Below are 23,168 nucleotides of genomic sequence, written 5' to 3' on the forward strand. Positions count from 1 at the left end.
GGAAAACAAAGGTTCATGAATACATTTTGTGTTCTAGAAGAAAAGACAAAAGCTTCTTAGAACATCTAGAGAGCATGCTTGTATGTGTGAAGCGTACGAGGCCCAAGCAAATACCACTCTGCAACTGCAGTCCCATATATCAGCTTCAGTTATGCAACAGTGGAGTGCCACAGTACATATGGAGAGGTGGAAAAGTGACTTTCAGGCCTAGACCCCATTGAGATGCCATAATAATCCACATTCTACAGCAACGTTCTTCACTCTTCCTAGTCCTGGTCCTGGAGAGCTGCAGTAATGTTTGCTCCAATCCCAGCACTAACACAACTCTTTCAGCAAATGTTTTTTTATGATTTGTTAAATTAGGTTTGTTGTGCTGGGCTGAAACAAAAGTGTGCACACCATCGCAGGAAACAAGAACACTGTTAGAGTACGTTTGTCATGGGTGGACTGACCATCTGGCATTTCGAGCAAATGCCAGATAGGCTGGTCCATTTTTAGCCAAGTGGGCCTGTCTAACCTTTTATTTTATTTTTTTTGCGCAAAATGATCATTAGTTCACTAATAATGGGGGCCTCGAGGGAAGAAATGGGCCGGTGTATTAAAAATGCCAGGGCCGATTTTTGATCCCAGTCTAACCTTCATGTTTTGCATGTGCAGTTCATGTACCATTTGTTGACCCTGCCTGACAAACACATGTGTGGTAATCTGAAGGTGAATAACAGGTTTACATCCCAGTGCTGAAACAATGACCTTTCATTGAACTGTGCAGAGCAGAATGATCAGTCATCCCTATCTCCCTCAGTCACCGACTCTCCCCTTCCTCATTCTGTGTAGCAGAGACTATATTCTGCACCTATTACACCAGCAACTAGCCTATTATGCACAAATATAGGAACTAGTTATTTATATATATATTCATCCATCTATTACCTTTGTTGAACGATGTAGCACGAACAGGGAGTAACAACAAAATGTTTAACACTGATGTATACATACATTTGTGCTCTGTATCCGCTGAGGAGAGGAGACTAGCTGATGTATCTGCTGTACCTCTGGTGTTACAGTAGTAATGTATCTGCTGATACGTCTGGTGTTACAGTAGTAATGTATCTGCTGATACGTCTGGTGTTACAGTAGTAATGTATCTGCTGTACATCTGGTGTTACAGTAGTAATGTATCTGCTGATACGTCTGGTGTTACAGTAGTAATGTATCTGCTGTACATCTGGTGTTACAGTAGTAATGTATCTGCTGATACGTCTGGTGTTACAGTAGTAATGTATCTGCTGTACCTCTGGTGTTAGAGTAGTAATGTATCTGCTGCACCTCTGGTGTTACAGTAGTAATGTATCTGCTGATACGTCTGGTGTTACAGTAGTAATGTATCTGCTGATACGTCTGGTGTTACAGTAGTAATGTATCTGCTGTACCTCTGGTGTTACAGTAGTAATGTATCTGCTGTACGTCTGGTGTTACAGTAGTAATGTATCTGCTGTACGTCTGGTGTTACAGTAGTAATGTATCTGCTGATACGTCTGGTGTTACAGTAGTAAGGTTTCTGCTGTACCTCTGGTGTTACAGTAGTAATGTATCTGCTGATACGTCTGGTGTTACAGTAGTAATGTATCTGCTGATACGTCTGGTGTTACAGTAGTAATGTATCTGCTGATACGTCTGGTGTTACAGTAGTAATGTATCTGCTGATACGTCTGGTGTTACAGTAGTAATGTATCTGCTGTACCTCTGGTGTTACAGTAGTAATGTATCTGCTGTACCTCTGGTGTTACAGTAGTAATGTATCTGCTGATACGTCTGGTGTTACAGTAGTAATGTATCTGCTGTACGTCTGGTGTTACAGTAGTAATGTATCTGCTGATACCTCTGGTGTTACAGTAGTAATGTATCTGCTGTACCTCTGGTGTTAGAGTAGTAATGTATCTGCTGCACCTCTGGTGTTACAGTAGTAATGTATCTGCTGATACGTCTGGTGTTACAGTAGTAATGTATCTGCTGATACGTCTGGTGTTACAGTAGTAATGTATCTGCTGATACGTCTGGTGTTACAGTAGTAATGTATCTGCTGATACGTCTGGTGTTACAGTAGTAATGTATCTGCTGATACGTCTGGTGTTACAGTAGTAATGTATCTGCTGTACGTCTGGTGTTACAGTAGTAATGTATCTGCTGATACGTCTGGTGTTACAGTAGTAATGTATCTGCTGATACGTCTGGTGTTACAGTAGTAATGTATCTGCTGATACCTCTGGTGTTACAGTAGTAATGTATCTGCTGATACGTCTGGTGTTACAGTAGTAATGTATCTGCTGATATCTCTGGTGTTACAGTAGTAATGTATCTGCTGATACGTCTGGTGTTACAGTAGTAAGTATCTGCTGTACCTCTGGTGTTACAGTAGTAATGTATCTGCTGATACGTCTGGTGTTACAGTAGTAATGTATCTGCTGATACGTCTGGTGTTACAGTAGTAATGTATCTGCTGATACGTCTGGTGTTACAGTAGTAATGTATCTGCTGATACGTCTGGTGTTACAGTAGTAATGTATCTGCTGATACGTCTGGTGTTACAGTAGTAATGTATCTGCTGATACGTCTGGTGTTACAGTAGTAATGTATCTGCTGTACGTCTGGTGTTACAGTAGTAATGTATCTGCTGATACGTCTGGTGTTACAGTAGTAATGTATCTGCTGATACGTCTGGTGTTACAGTAGTAATGTATCTGCTGATACCTCTGGTGTTACAGTAGTAATGTATCTGCTGATACGTCTGGTGTTACAGTAGTAATGTATCTGCTGATATCTCTGGTGTTACAGTAGTAATGTATCTGCTGATACGTCTGGTGTTACAGTAGTAAGTATCTGCTGTACCTCTGGTGTTACAGTAGTAATGTATCTGCTGATACGTCTGGTGTTACAGTAGTAATGTATCTGCTGATACGTCTGGTGTTACAGTAGTAATGTATCTGCTGATACGTCTGGTGTTACAGTAGTAACGTATCTGCTGTACCTCTGGTGTTACAGTAGTAATGTATCTGCTGATACGTCTGGTGTTACAGTAGTAATGTATCTGCTGATACGTCTGGTGTTACAGTAGTAATGTATCTGCTGTACATCTGGTGTTACAGTAGTAATGTATCTGCTGTACCTCTGGTGTTACAGTAGTAATGTATCTGCTGTACCTCTGGTGTTACAGTAGTAATGTATCTGCTGTAACTCTGGTGTTACAGTAGTAATGTATCTGCTGATACGTCTGGTGTTACAGTAGTAATGTATCTGCTGATACGTCTGGTGTTACAGTAGTAATGTATCTGCTGATACGTCTGGTGTTACAGTAGTAATGTATCTGCTGATACGTCTGGTGTTACAGTAGTAATGTATCTGCTGTACCTCTGGTGTTACAGTAGTAATGTATCTGCTGTACGTCTGGTGTTACAGTAGTAATGTATCTGCTGATACGTCTGGTGTTACAGTAGTAATGTTTCTGCTGTACCTCTGGTGTTACAGTAGTAATGTATCTGCTGTACGTCTGGTGTTACAGTAGTAATGTATCTGCTGATACATCTGGTGTTACAGTAGTAATGTATCTGCTGTACGTCTGGTGTTACAGTAGTAATGTATCTGCTGATACGTCTGGTGTTACAGTAGTAATGTATCTGCTGTACCTCTGGTGTTACAGTAGTAATGTATCTGCTGATACGTCTGGTGTTACAGTAGTAATGTATCTGCTGATACGTCTGGTGTTACAGTAGTAATGTATCTGCTGATACGTCTGGTGTTACAGTAGTAATGTATCTGCTGATACGTCTGGTGTTACAGTAGTAATGTATCTGCTGTACATCTGGTGTTACAGTAGTAATGTATCTGCTGTACCTCTGGTGTTACAGTAGTAATGTATCTGCTGTACGTCTGGTGTTACAGTAGTAATGTATCTGCTGTACCTCTGGTGTTACAGTAGTAATGTATCTGCTGATACGTCTGGTGTTACAGTAGTAATGTATCTGCTGTACCTCTGGTGTTACAGTAGTAATGTATCTGCTGATACGTCTGGTGTTACAGTAGTAATGTATCTGCTGTACGTCTGGTGTTACAGTAGTAATGTATCTGCTGATACGTCTGGTGTTACAGTAGTAAGGTTTCTGCTGTACCTCTGGTGTTACAGTAGTAATGTATCTGCTGTACGTCTGGTGTTACAGTAGTAATGTATCTGCTGATACATCTGGTGTTACAGTAGTAATGTATCTGCTGTACGTCTGGTGTTACAGTAGTAATGTATCTGCTGATACGTCTGGTGTTACAGTAGTAATGTATCTGCTGTACCTCTGGTGTTACAGTAGTAATGTATCTGCTGATACGTCTGGTGTTACAGTAGTAATGTATCTGCTGATACGTCTGGTGTTACAGTAGTAATGTATCTGCTGATACGTCTGGTGTTACAGTAGTAATGTATCTGCTGATACGTCTGGTGTTACAGTAGTAATGTATCTGCTGATGCAAACCCCAGGATGCCCTTATGAAATCCACTTAACCTCCAACACCTCAGTAAACATGCTGTCTGGGAAAATATTGCACACACAAGTAGAAACAGAAACAGTCATGTACTTGGCTGTGATTGGGCAATTATCGTCCTATAATTTAAACAAAATTCTCTACATGACTCGCTATTTAGTTCCATCTAAAGAAGAAATACATCTTCGAGGGGTATGTGAAAAAACAGTCACAGGATATGTGTCGTGACGAGTGTAGATTCCTAACATCAGTAGAAAAAAAATACAAAAAACTAAAGCGTGTTGTAAGTGATCTGGAAGCTTAAGAACCTCCATTCTTCCTGCCTATTGGACCTTGTAATAAACCCACCTCTCTTCTCTCTCCCTCCTTCTCCCCTGTCTTTTTCTCTTTGAATTCGGTCATTGAAGAAAATCCCCCTTTTTGTTGTGAGTCTGTGGGGGTATAAGAGTAGACAGCACGGGGACTTAGCCACACACACAATCACACGCACACATACACATTCTCACACACACAACTACTCCTCCTCCGCAGCAGTGACAAATTGATGTTGCGGCACTTTCTCCTTTCTGCAGCCTTCGCATAAAAACGGCCCAACGATGTTTCAGCGCAGAATTCAATTTCACAGTTCAGTTGGGTTGTTGATTACCCTGCCAAATTCAGATTAATACGCGTTTAACTAACATGGATCAGGAGACCCTTGGCTGACAGCCAGCCGCTGGTGCCGCCAACGATAGGGGGTCTGGAGAGTAGCCCCATTCCTCCTGCAGACCACGAGGTGCACCGCCCTCCTCACAGTGATTGATTAAACAAGTCCACGCCGCATAATTATACCGCCATCCCCACACATCTATCCAACCCTCCTCCTACTGTGAGTGTGTGTAGGTGGAGGAGTGTGTGTGTGTGTGTGTGTGTGTCTGTGTGTGTGTGAGAGAGAGAGAGATTATACATTTCAAGGTTTCCCCGTTCCTTCCTGCCCCGCCTCTTCCATGTTGTCAGGTTTTCATTAGGTGACTATTCATGTCCTGTCAGAGTGTGTGTTTGGGAGAAGTGTAGGTGTTCAGGGGGAGTGTGTGTTCTGGGGGAGTGTGTGTTCAGGGGAGTGTGTGTTCTGGGGGAGTGTGTGTTCAGGGGAGTGTGTGTTCGGGGTGAGTGTGTGTTCGGGGCCGTGGTGGAGGTAATTTAATTTACTCTGACAGTCAGAGCATCATCTCCTCAGTACTGGAGGCAGCTTGTCTTCACTAGATAGATTATTAGTCTAGATATTATATATCTCAGCCCTGTACAACCAGGGATGGTTCACAGCTATAATTCAGTGTACTTTTAAAATTTAGGCAAAGACAGTATTTGGAGTTCTTATCTTCGTATGTATATACTGTATTCTACTGTATTTTAGTCAATACCACTCCGACATTGCTCGTCCTAATATTTATACAGTGGGGGAAAAAAGTATTTAGTCAGCCACCAATTGTGCAAGTTCTCCCACTTAAAAAGATGAGAGTGGCCTGCAATTTTCATCATAGGTACACGTCAACCATGACAGACAAATTGAGAAAATAAAATCCAGAAAATCACATTGTAGGATTTTTTATGAATTTATTTGCAAATTATGGTGGAAAATAAGTATTTGGTCACCTACAAACAAGCAAGATTTCTGGCTCTCACAGACCTGTAACTTCTTCTTTAAGAGGCTCCTCTGTCCTCCACTCGTTACCTGTATTAATGGCACCTGTTTAAACATGTTATCAGTATAAAATACACCTGTCCACAACCTCAAACAGTCACACTCCAAACTCCACTATGGCCAAGACCAAAGAGCTGTCAAAGGACACCAGAAACAAAATTGTAGACCTGCACCAGGCTGGGAAGACTGAATCTGCAATAGGTAAGTAGCTTGGGTTGAAGAAATCAACTGTGGGAGCAATTATTAGGAAATGGAAGACATACAAGACCACTGATAATCTCCCTCGATCTGGGACTCCACGCAAGACCTCACCCCGTGGGGTCAAAATGATCACAAGAACGGTGAGCAAAAATCCCAGAACCACACGGGGGGACCTAGTGAATGACCTGCAGAGAGCTGGGACCAAAGTAACAAAGTCTACCATCAGTAACATACTACGCCGCCAGGGACTCAAATCCTGCAGTGCCAGACATGTCCCCCTGCTTAAGCCAGTACATGTCCAGGCCCGTCTGAAGTTTGCTAGAGTGCATTTGGATGATCCAGAAGAGGATTGGGAGAATGTCATATGGTCAGATGAAACCAAAATAGAACTTTTTGGTAAAAACTCAACTCGTCGTGTTTGGAGGACAAAGAATGCTGAGTTGCATCCAAAGAACACCATACCTACTGTGAAGCATGGGGGTGGAAACATCATGCTTTGGGGCTGTTTTTCTGCAAAGGGACCAGGACGACTGATCCGTGTAAAGGAAAGAATGAATGGGGCCATGTATCGTGAGATTTTGAGTGAAAACCTCCTTCCATCAGCAAGGGCATTGAAGATGAAACGTGGCTGGGTCTTTCAGCATGACAATGATCCCAAACACACCGCCCGGGCAACGAAGGAGTGGCTTCGTAAGAAGCATTTCAAGGTCCTGGAGTGGCCTAGCCAGTCTCCAGATCTCAACCCCATAGAAAATCTTTGGAGGGAGTTGAAAGTCCGTGTTGCCCAGCGACAGCCCCAAAACATCACTGCTCTAGAGGAGATCTGCATGGAGGAATGGGCCAAAAAAACAGCAACAGTGTGTGAAAACCTTGTGAAGACTTACAGAAAACATTTGACCTGTGTCATTGCCAACAAAGGGTATATAACAAAGTATTGAGAAACTTTTGTTATTGACCAAATACTTATTTTCCACCATAATTTGCAAATAAATTCATAAAAAATCCTACAATGTGATTTTCTGGATTTTTTCCCCTCATTTGGTCTGTCATAGTTGACGTGTACCTATGATGAAAATTACAGGCCTCTCTCATCTTTTTAAGTGGGAGAACTTGCACAATTGGTGGCTGACTAAATACTTTTTTCCCCCACTGTATATTCTTTTACTTTGAGATTTGTGTGTATTGTTCAGAATTGTTAGATACTACTGCACTGTTGGAGCTAGGAACACAAGCATTACGCTACACCCACAATAACATCTGCTAAATACAGTGGGGAGAACAAGTATTTGATACACTGCCGATTTTGCAGGTTTTCCTACTTACAAAGCATGTAGAGGTCTGTAATTTTTATCATAGGTACACTTCAACTGTGAGAGACGGAATCTAAAAAAATCCAGAAAATCACATTGTATGATTTTTAAGTAATTAATTTGCATTTTATTGCATGACTTAAGTATTTGATCACCTACCAACCAGTAAGAATTCCGGCTCTCACAGACCTGTTAGTTTTTCTTTAAGAAGCCCTCCTGTTCTCCACTCATTACCTGTATTAACTGCACCTGTTTGAACTCGTTACCTGTATAAAAGACACCTGTCCACACACTCAATCAAATGGACTCCAACCTCTCCACAATGGCCAAGACCAGAGCGCTGTGTAAGGACATCAGGGTTAACATTGTAGACCTGCACAAGGCTGGGATGGGCTACAGGACAATAGGCAAGCAGCTTGGTGAGAAGGCAACAACTGTTGGCGCAATTATTAGAAAATGGAAGAAGTTCAAGATGACGGTCAATCACCCTCGGTCTGGGGCTCCATGCAAGATCTCACCTCGTGGGGCATCAATGATCATGAGGAAGGTGAGGGATCAGCCCAGAACTACACGGCAGGACCTGGTCAATGACCTGAAGAGAGCTGGGACCACAGTCTCAAAGAAAACCATTAGTAACACACTACGCCGTCATGGATTATAATCCTGCAGCGCACGCAAGGTCCCCCTGCTCAAGCCAGCGCATGTCCAGGCCCGTCTGAAGTTTGCCAATGACCATCTGGATGATCCAGAGGAGGAATGGGAGAAGGTCATGTGGTCTGATGAGACAAAAATATAGCTTTTTGGTCTAAACTCCACTCGCCGTGTTTGGAGGAAGAAGAAGGATGAGTACAACCCCAAGAACACCATCCCAACCGTGAAGCATGGAGGTGGAAACCTGGACGACTTGCCTTAAGGGGGCAATTACTTTTTCACACAGGGGAATTGGGTGTTGCATAACTTTGTTTATGAAATAAATGAAATAAATATGTAATTGTTGTGTTATTTGTTCACTTATGTTCCCTTTATCTAAAATTAGGTTTTGGTTGAAGATCTGATAACATTCAGTATCACAAATATGCAAAAGTAGAGAAAATTAGAAAGGGGGCAAATACTTTTTCATAGCACTGTACCATGGCTGTCATCCAATCAGCATTCAGGGACACCCAGTTTACAATCAGAATCATTCAATGTAACCTTTCGGATCCATTTTCAATTCAAGCCATATTTGTTTGGATACTCTACTGTAACACTGTAAATATACTGCATAACCAGTGTGGTTAATAACACTGTAAATATACTGCATAACCAGTGTGGTTAATAACACTGTAAATATACTGCATAACCAGTGTGGTTAATAACACTGTAAATATACTGCATAACCAGTGTGGTTAATAACACTGTAAATATACTGTATAACCAGTGTGGTTAATAACACTGTAAATATACTGCATAACCAGTGTGGTTAATAACACTGTAAATATACTGTATAACCAGTGTGGTTAATAATAACACTGTAAATATACTGTATAACCAGTGTGGTTAATAACACTGTAAATATACTGTATAACCAGTGTGGTTACTAACATTGTAAATATAGTCAATAACCAGTGTGGTTAATAACACTGTACATATACTGCATAACCAGTGTGGTTAATAACACTGTAAATATACTGTATAACCAGTGTGGTTAATAATAACACTGTAAAAATACTGTATAAAAAGTGTGGTTAATAACACTGTAAATATACTGTATAACCAGTGTGGTTACTAACATTGTAAATATACTGCATAACCAGTGTGGTAACTAACACTGTAAATATACTGCATAACCAGTGTGGTTAATAACACTGTAAATATACTGTATAACCAGTGTGGTTACTAACACTGTAAATATACTGTATAACCAGTGTGGTTAATAATAACACTGTAAATATACTGTATAACCAGTGTGGTTACTAACACTGTAAATATACTGTATAACCAGTGTGGTTAATAATAACACTGTAAATATACTGTATAACCAGTGTGGTTAATAACACTGTAAATATACTGTATAACCAGTGTGGTTACTAACATTGTAAATATACTGCATAACCAGTGTGGTTAATAACACTGTACATATACTGCATAACCAGTGTGGTAACTAACACTGTAAATATACTGTATAACCAGTGTGGTTAATAACACTGTAAATATACTGTATAACCAGTGTGGTTAATAACACTGTAAATATACTGTATAACCAGTGTGGTTAATAATAACACTGTAAATATACTGTATAACCAGTGTGGTTAATAACACTGTAAATATACTGTATAACCAGTGTGGTTAATAATAACACTGTAAATATACTGTATAACCAGTGTGGTTAATAACACTGTAAATATACAGTATAACCAGTGTGGTTAATAACACTGTAAATATACTGTATAACCAGTGTGGTTAATAACACTGTAAATATACTGTATAACCAGTGTGGTTAATAACACTGTAAATATACTGTATAACCAGTGTGGTTAATAATAACACTGTAAATATACTGTATAACCAGTGTGGTTAATAATAACAGTGTAAATATACTGTATAACCAGTGTGGTTAATAATAACACTGTACATATACTGTATAACCAGTGTGGTTAATAACACTGTAAAAACAATGTACCTTAAAGCTGGACGCTCCCCACCTCTGCTTCGTCAACAAAACAAAAACCATAACATCGACCGTGGGGCAGACAGTGGCGCTGTTTCCCCTACTACAGATTCCATCTTTAACTCCTGGTCTTAATCACCTTTATGCAGGGTCACTGGTGATGCCATAAAACACTTCTAGATTTACTACCTGGTACACTAAAGCTGAAGGGCAGGACCAAGGAGAAGGGAGGGGGACTCAATGACTGACGCACGACCGTATACACACACATCATACTCTTGCTTTCTGTTTGGGATTCCTCTTGTGCAGAAGGCAGAATGCCAGGTCTTACTCACAGTGCATAATGTTTAGTGTCAGGGAGAAAAGTGTCCCTTTGTCACCTCTCTCTCTCCCAGCTAGACCTATGATTCATCACCACTCAGCTGAGTTATGGAGAAACACAAAGAGAGAGAGAGAGAGAGAGAGAGAAAATAGAGCAAGGATGGGCATTGGGTGTGGTTGCAGGGTTTTGCTCCAGCCGAGCAGCAACACACCTGATTCTTCTAATCAAAGTGTTGATCGTTACTGCGTGGTTGGAGCAAAACCCTGCAACCACACTGGGTAACATAGCCCACCCCCCAATAGAGTCTACTATAGCGAGGCTATATTATCTAACTCGTATTGTAAACAAGGCTAAGGAGAAAAACGGTGTGAATCGCTGCCCCAGATCTGGGTGTTCTCTGGCGGTGTGGAGCGCTGCCCCAGATCTGGGTGTTCTCTGGAGGTGTGGAGCACTGCCCCAGATCTGGGTGTTCTCTGGTGGTGTGGAGCGCTGCCCCAGATCTGGGTGTTCCCTGGCGGTGTGGAGCGCTGCCCCAGATCTGGGTGTTCCCTGGCGGTGTGGAGCGCTGCCCCAGATCTGGGTGTTCTCTGGCCTAACAGCAGCTGTATGATGGATGCACATGTGCCAGCACCAGGTAGCGCAAGCTTCCCTCTTATGCACGAATGAAGTGAGTTCGGAAAAACTCAAAGTATGCATCTTATAAATAGTTTTCACATACACACTTTATATGTCCGAACTCAGAATCAAATAGTCTTCGTAAAAATAACATGGTCACTGTGGTAGAACGTTTATTTTGATTGCCGATTTTCTGCCAATATTTGACATTTAACACAAAAACTGATGAGAGAGAGAACTACCTCTGATTGTTTTACATTCATGATGCAAGTAAGGAGAGGAGATTGTTGTTTGGTGAGGTTGTTTTTCCTATATGTTGCATGGCAACCAAGCTTCAATGAAGTTTGCACTGAAAAAGTTTTGCACTTAAATACAAATGACACTTTTGAGCCGGCTGTCATCTTATAAGCTTATTAGAGTATTATTTTAATATTAGCTCATCTAGCTTAAATAGCTTATGTTTTCAGGGTATTGGCTGTCTTTCTAGCACTGTCTCTGTCTGTCTTCCATCTCTCGCAGGGTGATTACGACCGGCAGTCACGGGACGGGAGTCCCCAGGTCCCAGGGTCTGACACGTACCCCCGCGGGCCCCTCAAACTACCTCAGAGTCACAGCAAGCCCTCTGGCTACCCCCCCGGACACCTCCAGTACCCCCCTGTGTTCCACCACTACAAACCCTCCCCCTACCACCACCCACCATCACAGCCCAGCCCGCCATACACCCCACAGGTGGGTCTACCGTGTGCGTGTGTGTGTGCGTGCATGCGACTGTGCATATTTGCACGACTGCATGCATATGTGTGTCCTAAGATATAATCCTATCTTGTTTAGATATTATGATCTACAATTACGTATGACTCTCAGAGAAACAGGTGTAACTGCAAAGATCACCACCGACAGTGCAGTAGAGTCATTAACCGGGTCTCTCCTCCCTCCCTCCTACAGGGGGCATATTCCCAGCCATCGTCCCCCTACATTCCCCCGGGGGCCTACCCCCCTCCTTCCTGGGGCTCCAGTTCAGACGCCCAGCCCTCCAGGGTCTCCCACGAACAGTTCAGGGCCGCCCTGCAGCTCGTCGTCAACCCAGGTAATCACAGAAAGAAACACAAGTACATCCCAAATCACAGGAGTTAAAATATACAGTAAATTCTTCTGCTAGTTTGTAGATAATGAACAGAAGCTTTGTAGATATCTTTCTGAGAGCAGCAAACATTGATCAGCCTCTGATCTGTCCATCTCTGACCCCAGGTGACCCCAGAGAGTACTTGGACAGTTTCATAAAGATTGGCGAGGGCTCGACGGGCATCGTGTGCATTGCCAGTGAGAAGCACAGTGGCAAGCAGGTGGCCGTCAAAAAGATGGACTTGAGGAAACAGCAGAGGAGAGAACTGCTCTTCAACGAGGTGAGAAGTCAAGGGTTAGGGGTTAGGGGTCATGGGTTTGTCTCCGTGGAGACCAAACCATTTTGATACTTTAATAGACTGAAAGATTTAGGTAAGATAGTGTAAGCCTATACATTTAATTAGTCAACATTTCAATTTTCACATGGATGTAGTAGTGCCAGAGTAAAACTATAAAGCAAATGTTTTGCCCCCAGATCAGGCTACCTCACATAAGAGGCTTTTCTGGAACTCAGATGTTTTGATCAGAGCAGTGTGTTAGTGAACCTGATTTAGATGTTGCCAAGGCAACAAGCTGACGTTATTTTGGGTTTGGAAAGGAGTGTGCCAAGCCATTTAGCTCTACTCTACTGTACCATTGCTGCCTGCTATGTAGCAACACTGTAGAGCTGTTACTACTCAGTAGTCAGACACAGTATTTATGTCATGAAGACAGTGAGGGAAGACTTTGTTTGAATAAAGTGGGTGGAATGACTCACAGTATGTTAACAAGGTGTTGACATCAAGCCAAAGCATGAATTATCTTGTCCTTACACATTTTCACACCCACATCAATGATTAATACTAGTGTGTGTGTGTGTGTGCTATTTTGAAGTTTGATGTTATCCTATTAACACCCCAATCTAATCCCTTTTCATTAAGCTTCTATAGCAACATCCACATTGGAAAGAAAGATTGCAGAGCCATTTATTGATTTAATTTGTGGCATAGGCTACCTGCTATTCTATAAAATAACTCTTCAATTAATTCCATCATGAATTTCATCATATATTTCAGACATTGACATTTAGATTCAACCTAGATCTGAGGTTAGGAGTAGAATGTAACCAATAAAAAAAGAATATTTTAAAAGTAAAAAATATGCTTACAAATACCCCCAAATAAGATTACATTATTTACAGTACTATCCTCATTAATTCAAATGTAATCTTAAATCCACGTTTTTGGAGTAGCCTATTGCAAAAGTAACAACTTTGATCTGTGTCCAATACTTATGGAGGGCACTGTAGCCTACATCAGGAGAATAATTCGTCAGTTAACAATTCATCAATAGGCGAGAAGATAACTAGGTAAAACTGAACATGAAGGCTAGGCAAACTGTGGTTGAGTCAGCTAGTTAGCTTCGCAGTGTTAGGCCACTACCTAGCTTCCTTCAATTTCATTCTAACATGCATGGCTGTATTTTCATTAACTTTGTCAATGCCTATTGTTTCCAGAAATTATGCACATGTTGTTATTTCTTAACACTGTAATATAATGTCGCCAGCTGATAGCTAGCTACAAATTTAGGATGAAAACCTATGCTAGCTAGTTACGTTAGTTAAACACCTGTATGGAGGAATGAAACATGCCTTTTTAACTGTAAAATATTGATGTAGACATAAAGAATAGACTTCCCTTCAAGTAGATGTTTTTAGTTTGCTTCTAGGACATCAGGCAGGCGATCTACACCAGTGTGAAACTAGCAGGTTTGAGCTAGCTTATCAGAGCTGGTCCTAGGTAAAATGGTGGACCGTTTGCGACGTGATTCGAGCTAGAATTCCTGTCTACTTGAGGATGACATCTTCACTGGTATGGACACCATTAATCGTCCAAACTGTTTTAGTATTTGAATGTTGTATGTTTTACTGTTCTACTCAGGCCCAGTTTCATTGTATGATTCATAATCATGTCCACTCAGTAAAGCGATCTGCCAATCACACCCTATTCTGCAGGTTTGGTGGCCGACATTTTCAATTGATTGGCCACACCTGTTCTTGATTGTTTGGTACTCAGGTAGAGGTAGGCTGTGTAGCGCAGGTAGCCATGCTGTCTGTTTGGTAGAAAGGGTTTTTATTGCATTTTAAAACTTTTAGCATAGTCTACTTTTAGCACACTTTTTACCTCTGTTAAAAATATATAATGTTTAACTCTTAAATAAATATCCTTATTTTTGGGGAAAGAATGAGTCCTTTTGATTAGAAACTTCTGATGCACAGCTAGGTCCGTTTTGTTACTACTGATATATTGTCTGCCTATGATGTAACCTGTGTTTGTTGTTTTGTTTTTAGGTGGTGATCATGAGGGACTATCACCATGAGAACGTGGTTGACATGTACAACAGCTACCTGGTCGGAGACGAACTCTGGGTTGTTATGGAGTTCCTGGAGGGCGGGGCCCTGACGGACATTGTCACTCACACGAGGTAACCAATAATCTGCCACTAAAGTCCATTTACCTCTCTCCCAATGACTACCTAAGCATTAGCTAACATGAGTCTTCAATTCACTGTCTGAAAAAATTGCATTTGGATCATTGTCCCACTAATTCATCTCAGGAAGTGAATAACCAAAGCAGATTCACAATAACATTCCTCAACAACCCCCATCAGATCTGGTTTCAGGGGTTTTAGTTGTTTCTCAAACTTTTCTCTCTCTCTCTCCTCTTGTTTTATTGTCTTCTCCTCAACGCCTCGTCGTTTAGATTAGCACACGTTGTGTCCTTGGTCTTTTTTAATTATAGTCATTTGTGTGGCGTGTGTCAGGGTGTGTGTCAGCATTGTGTGGCGCCGTATTGGGTGATAATAACACGGTTGTGTCAGTGGCGTCCCTGTCGGCGTGAAGTCGTGAGATGGAGAGAAGAGTCTTGGTTAGTTGTGTGAGGAGGTGGTAATCCCTCTTTCGTCCCACTCTCCTACCAGCTGTTTGGATTGTCTTTGCTGGGTGTGTAAGTAACAGAGAGGGTCCCATTTACTAAGGAATTGTGTCGATAATAATAAGATTTGGGCTAATCGTAGTGATAAAGTCCACACTTTTGCAATCTGTATATATTCAATATACTTGTACCTACTAACACAAACAAATCCTCATATATCATTTATCCAGAGGGGGATTAGTAATTAGACATCGTAATTCATGTATAATAACAAGCATGTAGCCTACTGTCTATGACAGTGGCACATGCACTTGTGTCATTAACATCATGCATAGCCATCAGAGGACTGTCAGCAACAGGTTTCAGTAATAGAATTCACGTGTTGGCTCAGGTGAATGATACAAATCTATTTCAGTCGACTCTTTTGTTGCCCAAATTACTGATCACTGTGGAGAGCTGTATTGGAGAACACACACACAAACAGTCCCACTGCAGGTGAGTACCCCCCCCCCCCCCCCCGAATTTTCTCTCGCTCTCTCTTGCTCTCTCTCCACCCCCCCACCCCCCGCCGCTCCCCCTCCAGATTGGTCTCTCTTTGTGTGTCGTGTTCATGTTCCTCAGCCATTTCAATTAGCTACAAATTTCAATGATCCTCAGGAGGCTCAGATAATGGAACTACAGGATGTGTGTGTGGGTATGCGTGTGACGCCCTTGGCATCTTTCACAGCCTCATTAAACAATACACTTTCTTTTTCATTCTCTGTTTGAAATTAATTTACTATTGTGGCAATCATTTGTTTTGGGCGTGTGTCTGTGTGTGTTTGTGGACATGTTTGTATGTATGTGTGTGTGTGGGGGGGCATGTTTGTGTGTATGTGTGTGTGTGGGCGTGTTTGTGTGTATGTATGTGTGTGTTTGTGGACGTGTTTGTGTTTTTGTGTATGGATGTGTGGGCGTATGTGTGGGAAGCATTCACTCTCCTTTGTCTACACATCAACCTCCCATTCTCTAGATTGTTTTTCCATTCCCTAAAGCCTAATTTATCTATTGTAATTCTCAATGCATACATGTGTGACAATAAAACCTGGCGCAATCTACCATGGGAGGGGTGTCTTTGTGTGTGTGTGTGTGTGTGTGTGTGTATGTGTGTGTGTGTGTGTGTGTGTGTGTGCGTGAGTGCGTGTGTGTGTGTTGAGAGTTGTTCCTTGTTGTAAGCAAATGGTAAGACAATTGATTCCTGTGGAGTGAGACAGGATAGGGAGGACAGTGCTGGAGGGGCTGCAGGTGTGTGTGTGTGTGTGATGGGGGAGGTTCTCACCAGCTGGAGCTTCATGTTAATGTTCTGTGGAGTTCAGCCAGATGTATTGTTTACCCCCCAGCCCACACACACACACACACACACACACACACAGACATAGACACACACAGACACACACACACACAGACACAGACATAGACACACACAGACACACACACACACAGACATAGACACACACAGACACAGACACAGACACACACACACACACAGACATAGACACACACAGACACAGACACACATAGACAGACAGACACACACACACACACAGACAGACACACACAGACACAGGCACACACACACACAGACATAGACACACACAGACACACAGACTCAGACACACACACACACACAGACATAGACACACACAGACACAGACACAGACACACAGACACAGACTCAGACACACACACACACACAGACATAGACACACACAGACACAGACACAGACACACAGACACAGACTCAGACACACACACACACACAGACAGTACACAGCCATGAAGTTCCAATCTTCTTAGTTCATAGGAACGTCGAGGAGAAACACAATTGCAATATTGTGTGTGTGTGTTGTCTCCTACCGCCATCCTAACCCGTGTGTGTGTGTGTGTCTGTGTGTGTTTGTTTCAGGATGAATGAGGAGCAGATAGCCACAGTGTGTGTGTTGGTGTTGAGGGCTCTATCGTACCTCCACATACAGGGAGTCATCCACAGAGACATCAAGAGTGATTCTATCCTTCTGACCAGCGATGGACGGGTAAGATTCTGGACTAACTTATTTAATCATGTACAGAATTAACTGGCCTTCTATCATTGTAGGACTCCAGATGTTGGCTTCACTGGTGGGTTGTGCCCACTACCTATTGGGACACAACTAAAGCCTGTATTGTGGTTAGAAACATGGGTTTATCCATGCATAGTAGAGTAACCATGACAACCAGTTTCTGACATGACGTCAATGACACAATGTTGCATGAAAACACTGCCCTACACCCTCACACTGACCTCTGTGTTACAGTACATGCCTACCTATTTCTGGGCTACTGCCAGTGATGCAGTACAGTACAAGCTCCTCAAGTGCCTCTGACTGCAGGACTGGAGAGAGAGGAGAGGAGAAACAATTATTAATTAGCACCTGGTACCTATTAATGAAAGCCTGCCTAATACCTCTTAACGATCTGCTGGGACATGATGGATGGTTGGCTAGTTAATGTCACGACTTCCTCCGAAGCTGCCTCCTCTCCTTGTTCGGGCAGGCTTCGGCGTTCGTCGTCACCGGCCTTCTAGCCACTGCCGCTCCTCATCTCATCATTCCATTTGTTTTGTCTTGTTTATTACACACACCTGGTTCATATCCCCTCATCAGTACCTGTATAAGTGTTACTTCTGCCTCCCTTGTCTTTGTGTGTGATTGTTACTTTGTGGAGGTATCGCTAGCTCAGATGAGCATTTTGTTATTTTTATCGCCGGGAATATTTACCTTGTATGTTTGGTTCCCAGTACGCACTGGGATCATGTTTAGGCATTGCCGCTGACTACCTTATTGGGCTGAATAAAGCATATTCCTTCTTCACACTCCTGCCCTGACTCTGTCCATCCCCTCTCCACAGTTAAGGGATTATAGAAGCAGGATTAGAATGGTTTATATGAAACCTCTTCAACCCACGTTTTCCTTATAATTATTCCATGGACAGAAGTTAAATATTTGAATATTTAGAAAATAAAGTTAAAATTCATACCCAAATATGTTTTCCAAAAAAAGGAAACACACATCCAAAATGTAAAATCAATTAAGATAAAAATCTATCATTTCATATGGGATTGTTGTGTCCCCATGTACAAAAGTGGTCCGAAAATTCCCATAGATAACACAGATGATCAACCAAATATGTTTTGTTTCCCACAGATCAAGCTGTCAGACTTTGGCTTCTGTGCCCAAGTGTCCCAAGAGGTGCCCAAGAGGAAGTCTCTGGTGGGCACGCCCTACTGGATGGCACCGGAGGTAATCTCACGGTTACCCTACGGCACGGAGGTAAGGACACACATTTGCCAAATATCACATTAAAAAGTGAGTGAAGTTTATTGTTGTATATAGTGAGCTGTGAAAAAACACAATAATACCATTCACGCTACTTGCTAGGTGGATATCTGGTCGTTGGGCATCATGGTGATAGAGATGATAGATGGGGAGCCCCCATACTTTAACGAACCCCCTCTACAGGCCATGAGGAGGATACGAGACAACCTGCCCCCACGGCTAAAGGAGTCACACAAGGTCAGCAGGGCAAATCTATTTCATGACTTAATTGGCACATTTACAGAAATGTGGATTCATGTCAGTTATCCCCCAAGTCAAATAATTAGTAATGTGTTCCCTCTCTCTCTGTCAGGTATCGTCGGTTCTGAGGGCCTTCCTGGACCTGATGTTGGTTAGAGAGCCGTCTCAGCGAGCCACAGCCCAGGAGTTGCTCCAGCACCCCTTCCTCAAGCTCTCGGGTCCCCCATCCTGCATCGTCCCCCTAATGAGGCACTACCGCCACTGCTGACCTGACCTCCCGCCACCAGGGCGGCGCCCCACACCTTGCCAAACAAACAAACACCCACCTGACCTGAGAGACTACGCCACTAAACAAACGCTCACACCTGTAACCGTGCAGTAGTTTAGCTTGAGGAATTATTTACAAAGAAAAGATTAAAGAAAAATGTGATATCCTCTAGTTTGAGAAACACTATATAAAGTTCAACACTGGAGTATAGGGAAATATACTGTAGGAGTCTCAGTCAGTGGCCAGCTTGCTGCTTGTCCTGGCGCCAAAAGCAAACAAGATTAGCCTCTTGGTTTGAACTCTTTCGATTCTCTAGGCTATTAGACCAGTAGAGATCTGTAGGATGGGTGGTCCTGGTGCAGTTTCCTCTCTTCCTGTCTGTAGAGTTATACTGTAGTAACCATCGACTAGAGCGTAGACGGTGTGAGGTGATTGGCTGAGACTGCCAGGCTGGCCGCCATGTTAAGGGACCCATGAGACATGCCAACCGCCCCGGATATGAGCAGTTGATCTCAGAACGATCAGGAAGCAGCGTTTGGTGATGTCTGAGTGGGAGCGGTGTGGGTGTGTCTTAGTCTGGCTGGAAGACAGGCTGTTCTCCTATTGGTGGAATAAAACATCGCACTCTTCACTTCTCTCAACTCACACTAATAGTGAAAATGTATTTTAGAGAAATATGTACGTTTTTCTGTACAGTTTTGATAATTTGCAGTATTTTATTGTGTCGTAATTATTGTGATATGGGCAGTATTACATATAAATCAGAGTTTCTGCGAAGATCTTTCTTACTGTTTATAATAATAATAATACATTTTTGATTGAGAATTTAAGATATATCCCAAATAAACCAACTCCTTACTGTTACAAAAATAAACCTGAATATATTTATTATCCCACATTTGTAGACAGAATCTCCATCGAGTTTGTAAAAAAGCTTAACGCCAGAATGTTGTATACTGTTTTAAAGTTTGTATTTATTTTTTTGAATTGAAGGTTTATTTTTTGGTAGCGTGGCCTTTCTTTCTTTTTGTTTTACATTTATAAATATCAACAGCCAGACAGACAGTAATATTGGTTGTATTATACAAGCAATACCCCAAACGTATCTATCATCACCAATGTATTAATCTTTTGACAATGTAATTTAACACAAATCACACGTTGCACTGTTTGAGTGGACTGGCAGGAAGAGTTTATTTGAAACAGAGCCGTTTTCTTTACCCATCATCACACTCCTATAAATTCAAAGGGCACTCATACAAGACTCCTATAGCAATATCTGAGCTTCTCAGTCTGACACAAACAGTGATAAAATGTCTTATTTTCCACTGTCACACATCCTGGCTGTCATCTGTTTCTTATCGTACCACACACACACGCACACACACACACTGGGACTGTGCCGCTATCTGATTCTCAGTTCTGATTTGACAAGAGAACAATGTAACCCCATATCGTTTTTACCCATCATTCACTGTGATATGTAAATATGAACATGTGTGTGCTTGAGCGTGTGTGTGTGTGTTTGTGTGTGTGAGCTGGCTTATCCTTGACGACTATCTGGGGACTTGAATGAGTACTACTATCCATGGTGTTGCTTGTACAGTGATATTGCATGTGTGTTATCAGTGAAACTGGTTTCGATTAAAAAAGCGAAAACAAAACATTGACAAGTGTAGCATGTTTTTCCACACTCTCACCTATACAAACCCAGGGTCAATATGAGGGCCTTTAAACCCGCAATCAGACTTTTACAGGGTAAATGAATTAAAATACACATTCCTGCATGTAGACATACAGTGGGGGAAAAAAGTATTTAGTCAGCCACCAATTGTGCAAGTTCTCCCACTTAAAAAGATGAGAGAGGCCTGTAATTTTCATCATAGGTACACGTCAACTATGACAGACAAAATGAGGAAAAACAATCCAGAAAATCACATTGTAGGATTTTTTATGAATTTATTTGCAAATTATGGTGGAAAATAAGTATTTGGTCAATAACAAAAGTTTCTCAATACTTTGTTATATACCCTTTGTTAGCAATGACACAGGTCAAACATTTTCTGTAAGTCTTCACAAGGTTTTCACACACTGTTGCTGGTATTTTGGCCCATTCCTCCATGCAGATCTCCTCTAGAGCAGTGATGTTTTGGGGCTGTCGCTGGGCAACACGGACTTTCAACTCCCTCCAAAGATTTTCTATGGGGTTGAGATCTGGAGACTGGCTAGGCCACTCCAGGACCTTGAAATGCTTCTTACGAAGCCACTCCTTCGTTGCCCGGGCGGTGTGTTTGGGATCATTGTCATGCTGAAAGACCCAGCCACGTTTCATCTTCAATGCCCTTGCTGATGGAAGGAGGTTTTCACTCAAAATCTCACGATACATGGCCCCATTCATTCTTTCCTTTACACGGATCAGTCGTCCTGGTCCCTTTGCAGAAAAACAGCCCCAAAGCATGATGTTTCCACCCCCATGCTTCACAGTAGGTATGGTGTTCTTTGGATGCAACTCAGCATTCTTTGTCCTCCAAACACGACGAGTTGAGTTTTTACCAAAAAGTTATATTTTGGTTTCATCTGACCATATGACATTCTTCCAATCCTCTTCTGGATCATCCAAATGCACTCTAGCAAACTTCAGACGGGCCTGGACATGTACTGGCTTAAGCAGGGGGACACGTCTGGCACTGCAGGATTTGAGTCCCTGGCGGCGTAGTGTGTTACTGATGGTAGGCTTTGTTACTTTGGTCCCAGCAGGTCATTCACTAGGTCCCCCCGTGTGGTTCTGGGATTTTTGCTCACCGTTCTTCTGATCATTTTGCGTGGAGCCCCAGATCGAGGGAGATTATCAGTGGTCTTGTATGTCTTCCATTTCCTAATAATTGCTCCCACAGTTGATTTCTTCAACCCAAGCTACTTACCTATTGCAGATTCAGTCTTCCCAGCCTGGTGCAGGTCTACAATTTTGTTTCTGGTGTCCTTTGACAGCTCTTTGGTCTTGGCCATAGTGGAGTTTGGAGTGTGACTGTTTGAGGTTGTGGACAGGTGTCTTTTATACTGATAACATGTTTAAACAGGTGCCATTAATACAGGTAACGAGTGGAGGACAGAGGAGCCTCTTAAAGAATAAGTTACAGGTCTGTGAGAGCCAGAAATCTTGCTTGTTTGTAGGTGACCAAATACTTATTTTCCACCATAATTTGCAAATAAATTCATAAAAAATCCTACAATGTGATTTTCTGGATTTTTTTTCCTCAATTTGTCTGTCATAGTTGATGTGTACGTATGATGAAAATTACAGGCCTCTCTCATCTTTTTAAGTGGGAGAACTTGCACAATTGGTGGCTGACTAAATACTTTTTTCCCCGACTGTATACAGTAGTTCAAAGAATCAAGAATAGTTCAAATAAATTCAATTAATTGCACATTTAATCCCTATAATTCACAATTCTAAAGGTTTATATTTGAAATGAAATATGGATGTTTGTGTGGGAGTCTTGCCCTGCAGGCTTATTGCTTTGTGTGTAGGCCTTATCCATTAAATGGGGTTTTCCCAGTGGCTTTGGCGTTGCAGCTGCATGTCTGTCCACTATCCTATGGTTCTGAACTTCAGATCTCGAGGTTCCCAATTCATCACTGTCCATGTTGCTGAAATCTCCCATCGCCGCTAGTTGTTTAGGCTACATCCCACATTGTCCACACTACAGATTAACAAGAATTATGTTTTTTGTACATCCCTGAAAACACCAAACCATGGATTTTAAATTGAATATGACCCTAAACATTCTCCAGTGTTGGCCTAATAATGTTTAGCGGGACACTTCAGCGGACACTGGTGTATCAACAATAGCCTTGCCTCTGTAGCTAAAACAACTAAAGCACATGTGTCAAACTCATTCCACGGATGGCCGAGAGTCTGCAGGTTTTCGCTCCACCCTTGTACTTGATTGATTCATTAAGGTCACTAATT

General features: G+C 42.1%; 1 protein-coding gene across 1 annotated transcript in view; it reads left to right on the plus strand.

The window, feature by feature from the left end:
- Positions 1-19,198, plus strand: part of LOC311106880 (serine/threonine-protein kinase PAK 5-like) — a gene marked incomplete at both ends in the record, with an annotated part of 52,958 nt that extends 33,760 nt beyond the window's left edge. Inside the window, 8 exons of the mRNA XM_084149269.1 lie at positions 11,823-12,032; positions 12,249-12,390; positions 12,552-12,706; positions 14,755-14,888; positions 17,283-17,409; positions 18,559-18,684; positions 18,793-18,927; positions 19,043-19,198. Of these exons, the coding sequence (XP_084005395.1) occupies positions 11,823-12,032; positions 12,249-12,390; positions 12,552-12,706; positions 14,755-14,888; positions 17,283-17,409; positions 18,559-18,684; positions 18,793-18,927; positions 19,043-19,198 (1,185 nt within the window). The remainder of the gene's footprint in view (positions 1-11,822; positions 12,033-12,248; positions 12,391-12,551; positions 12,707-14,754; positions 14,889-17,282; positions 17,410-18,558; positions 18,685-18,792; positions 18,928-19,042) is intronic.
- Between the last annotated feature and the right edge of the window lie 3,970 nt (positions 19,199-23,168).

The sequence above is a fragment of the Coregonus lavaretus genome, assembly GCF_964263955.1.
Source record: "Coregonus lavaretus genome assembly, chromosome: 31".
Lineage (NCBI taxonomy): Eukaryota > Metazoa > Chordata > Actinopteri > Salmoniformes > Salmonidae > Coregonus > Coregonus lavaretus.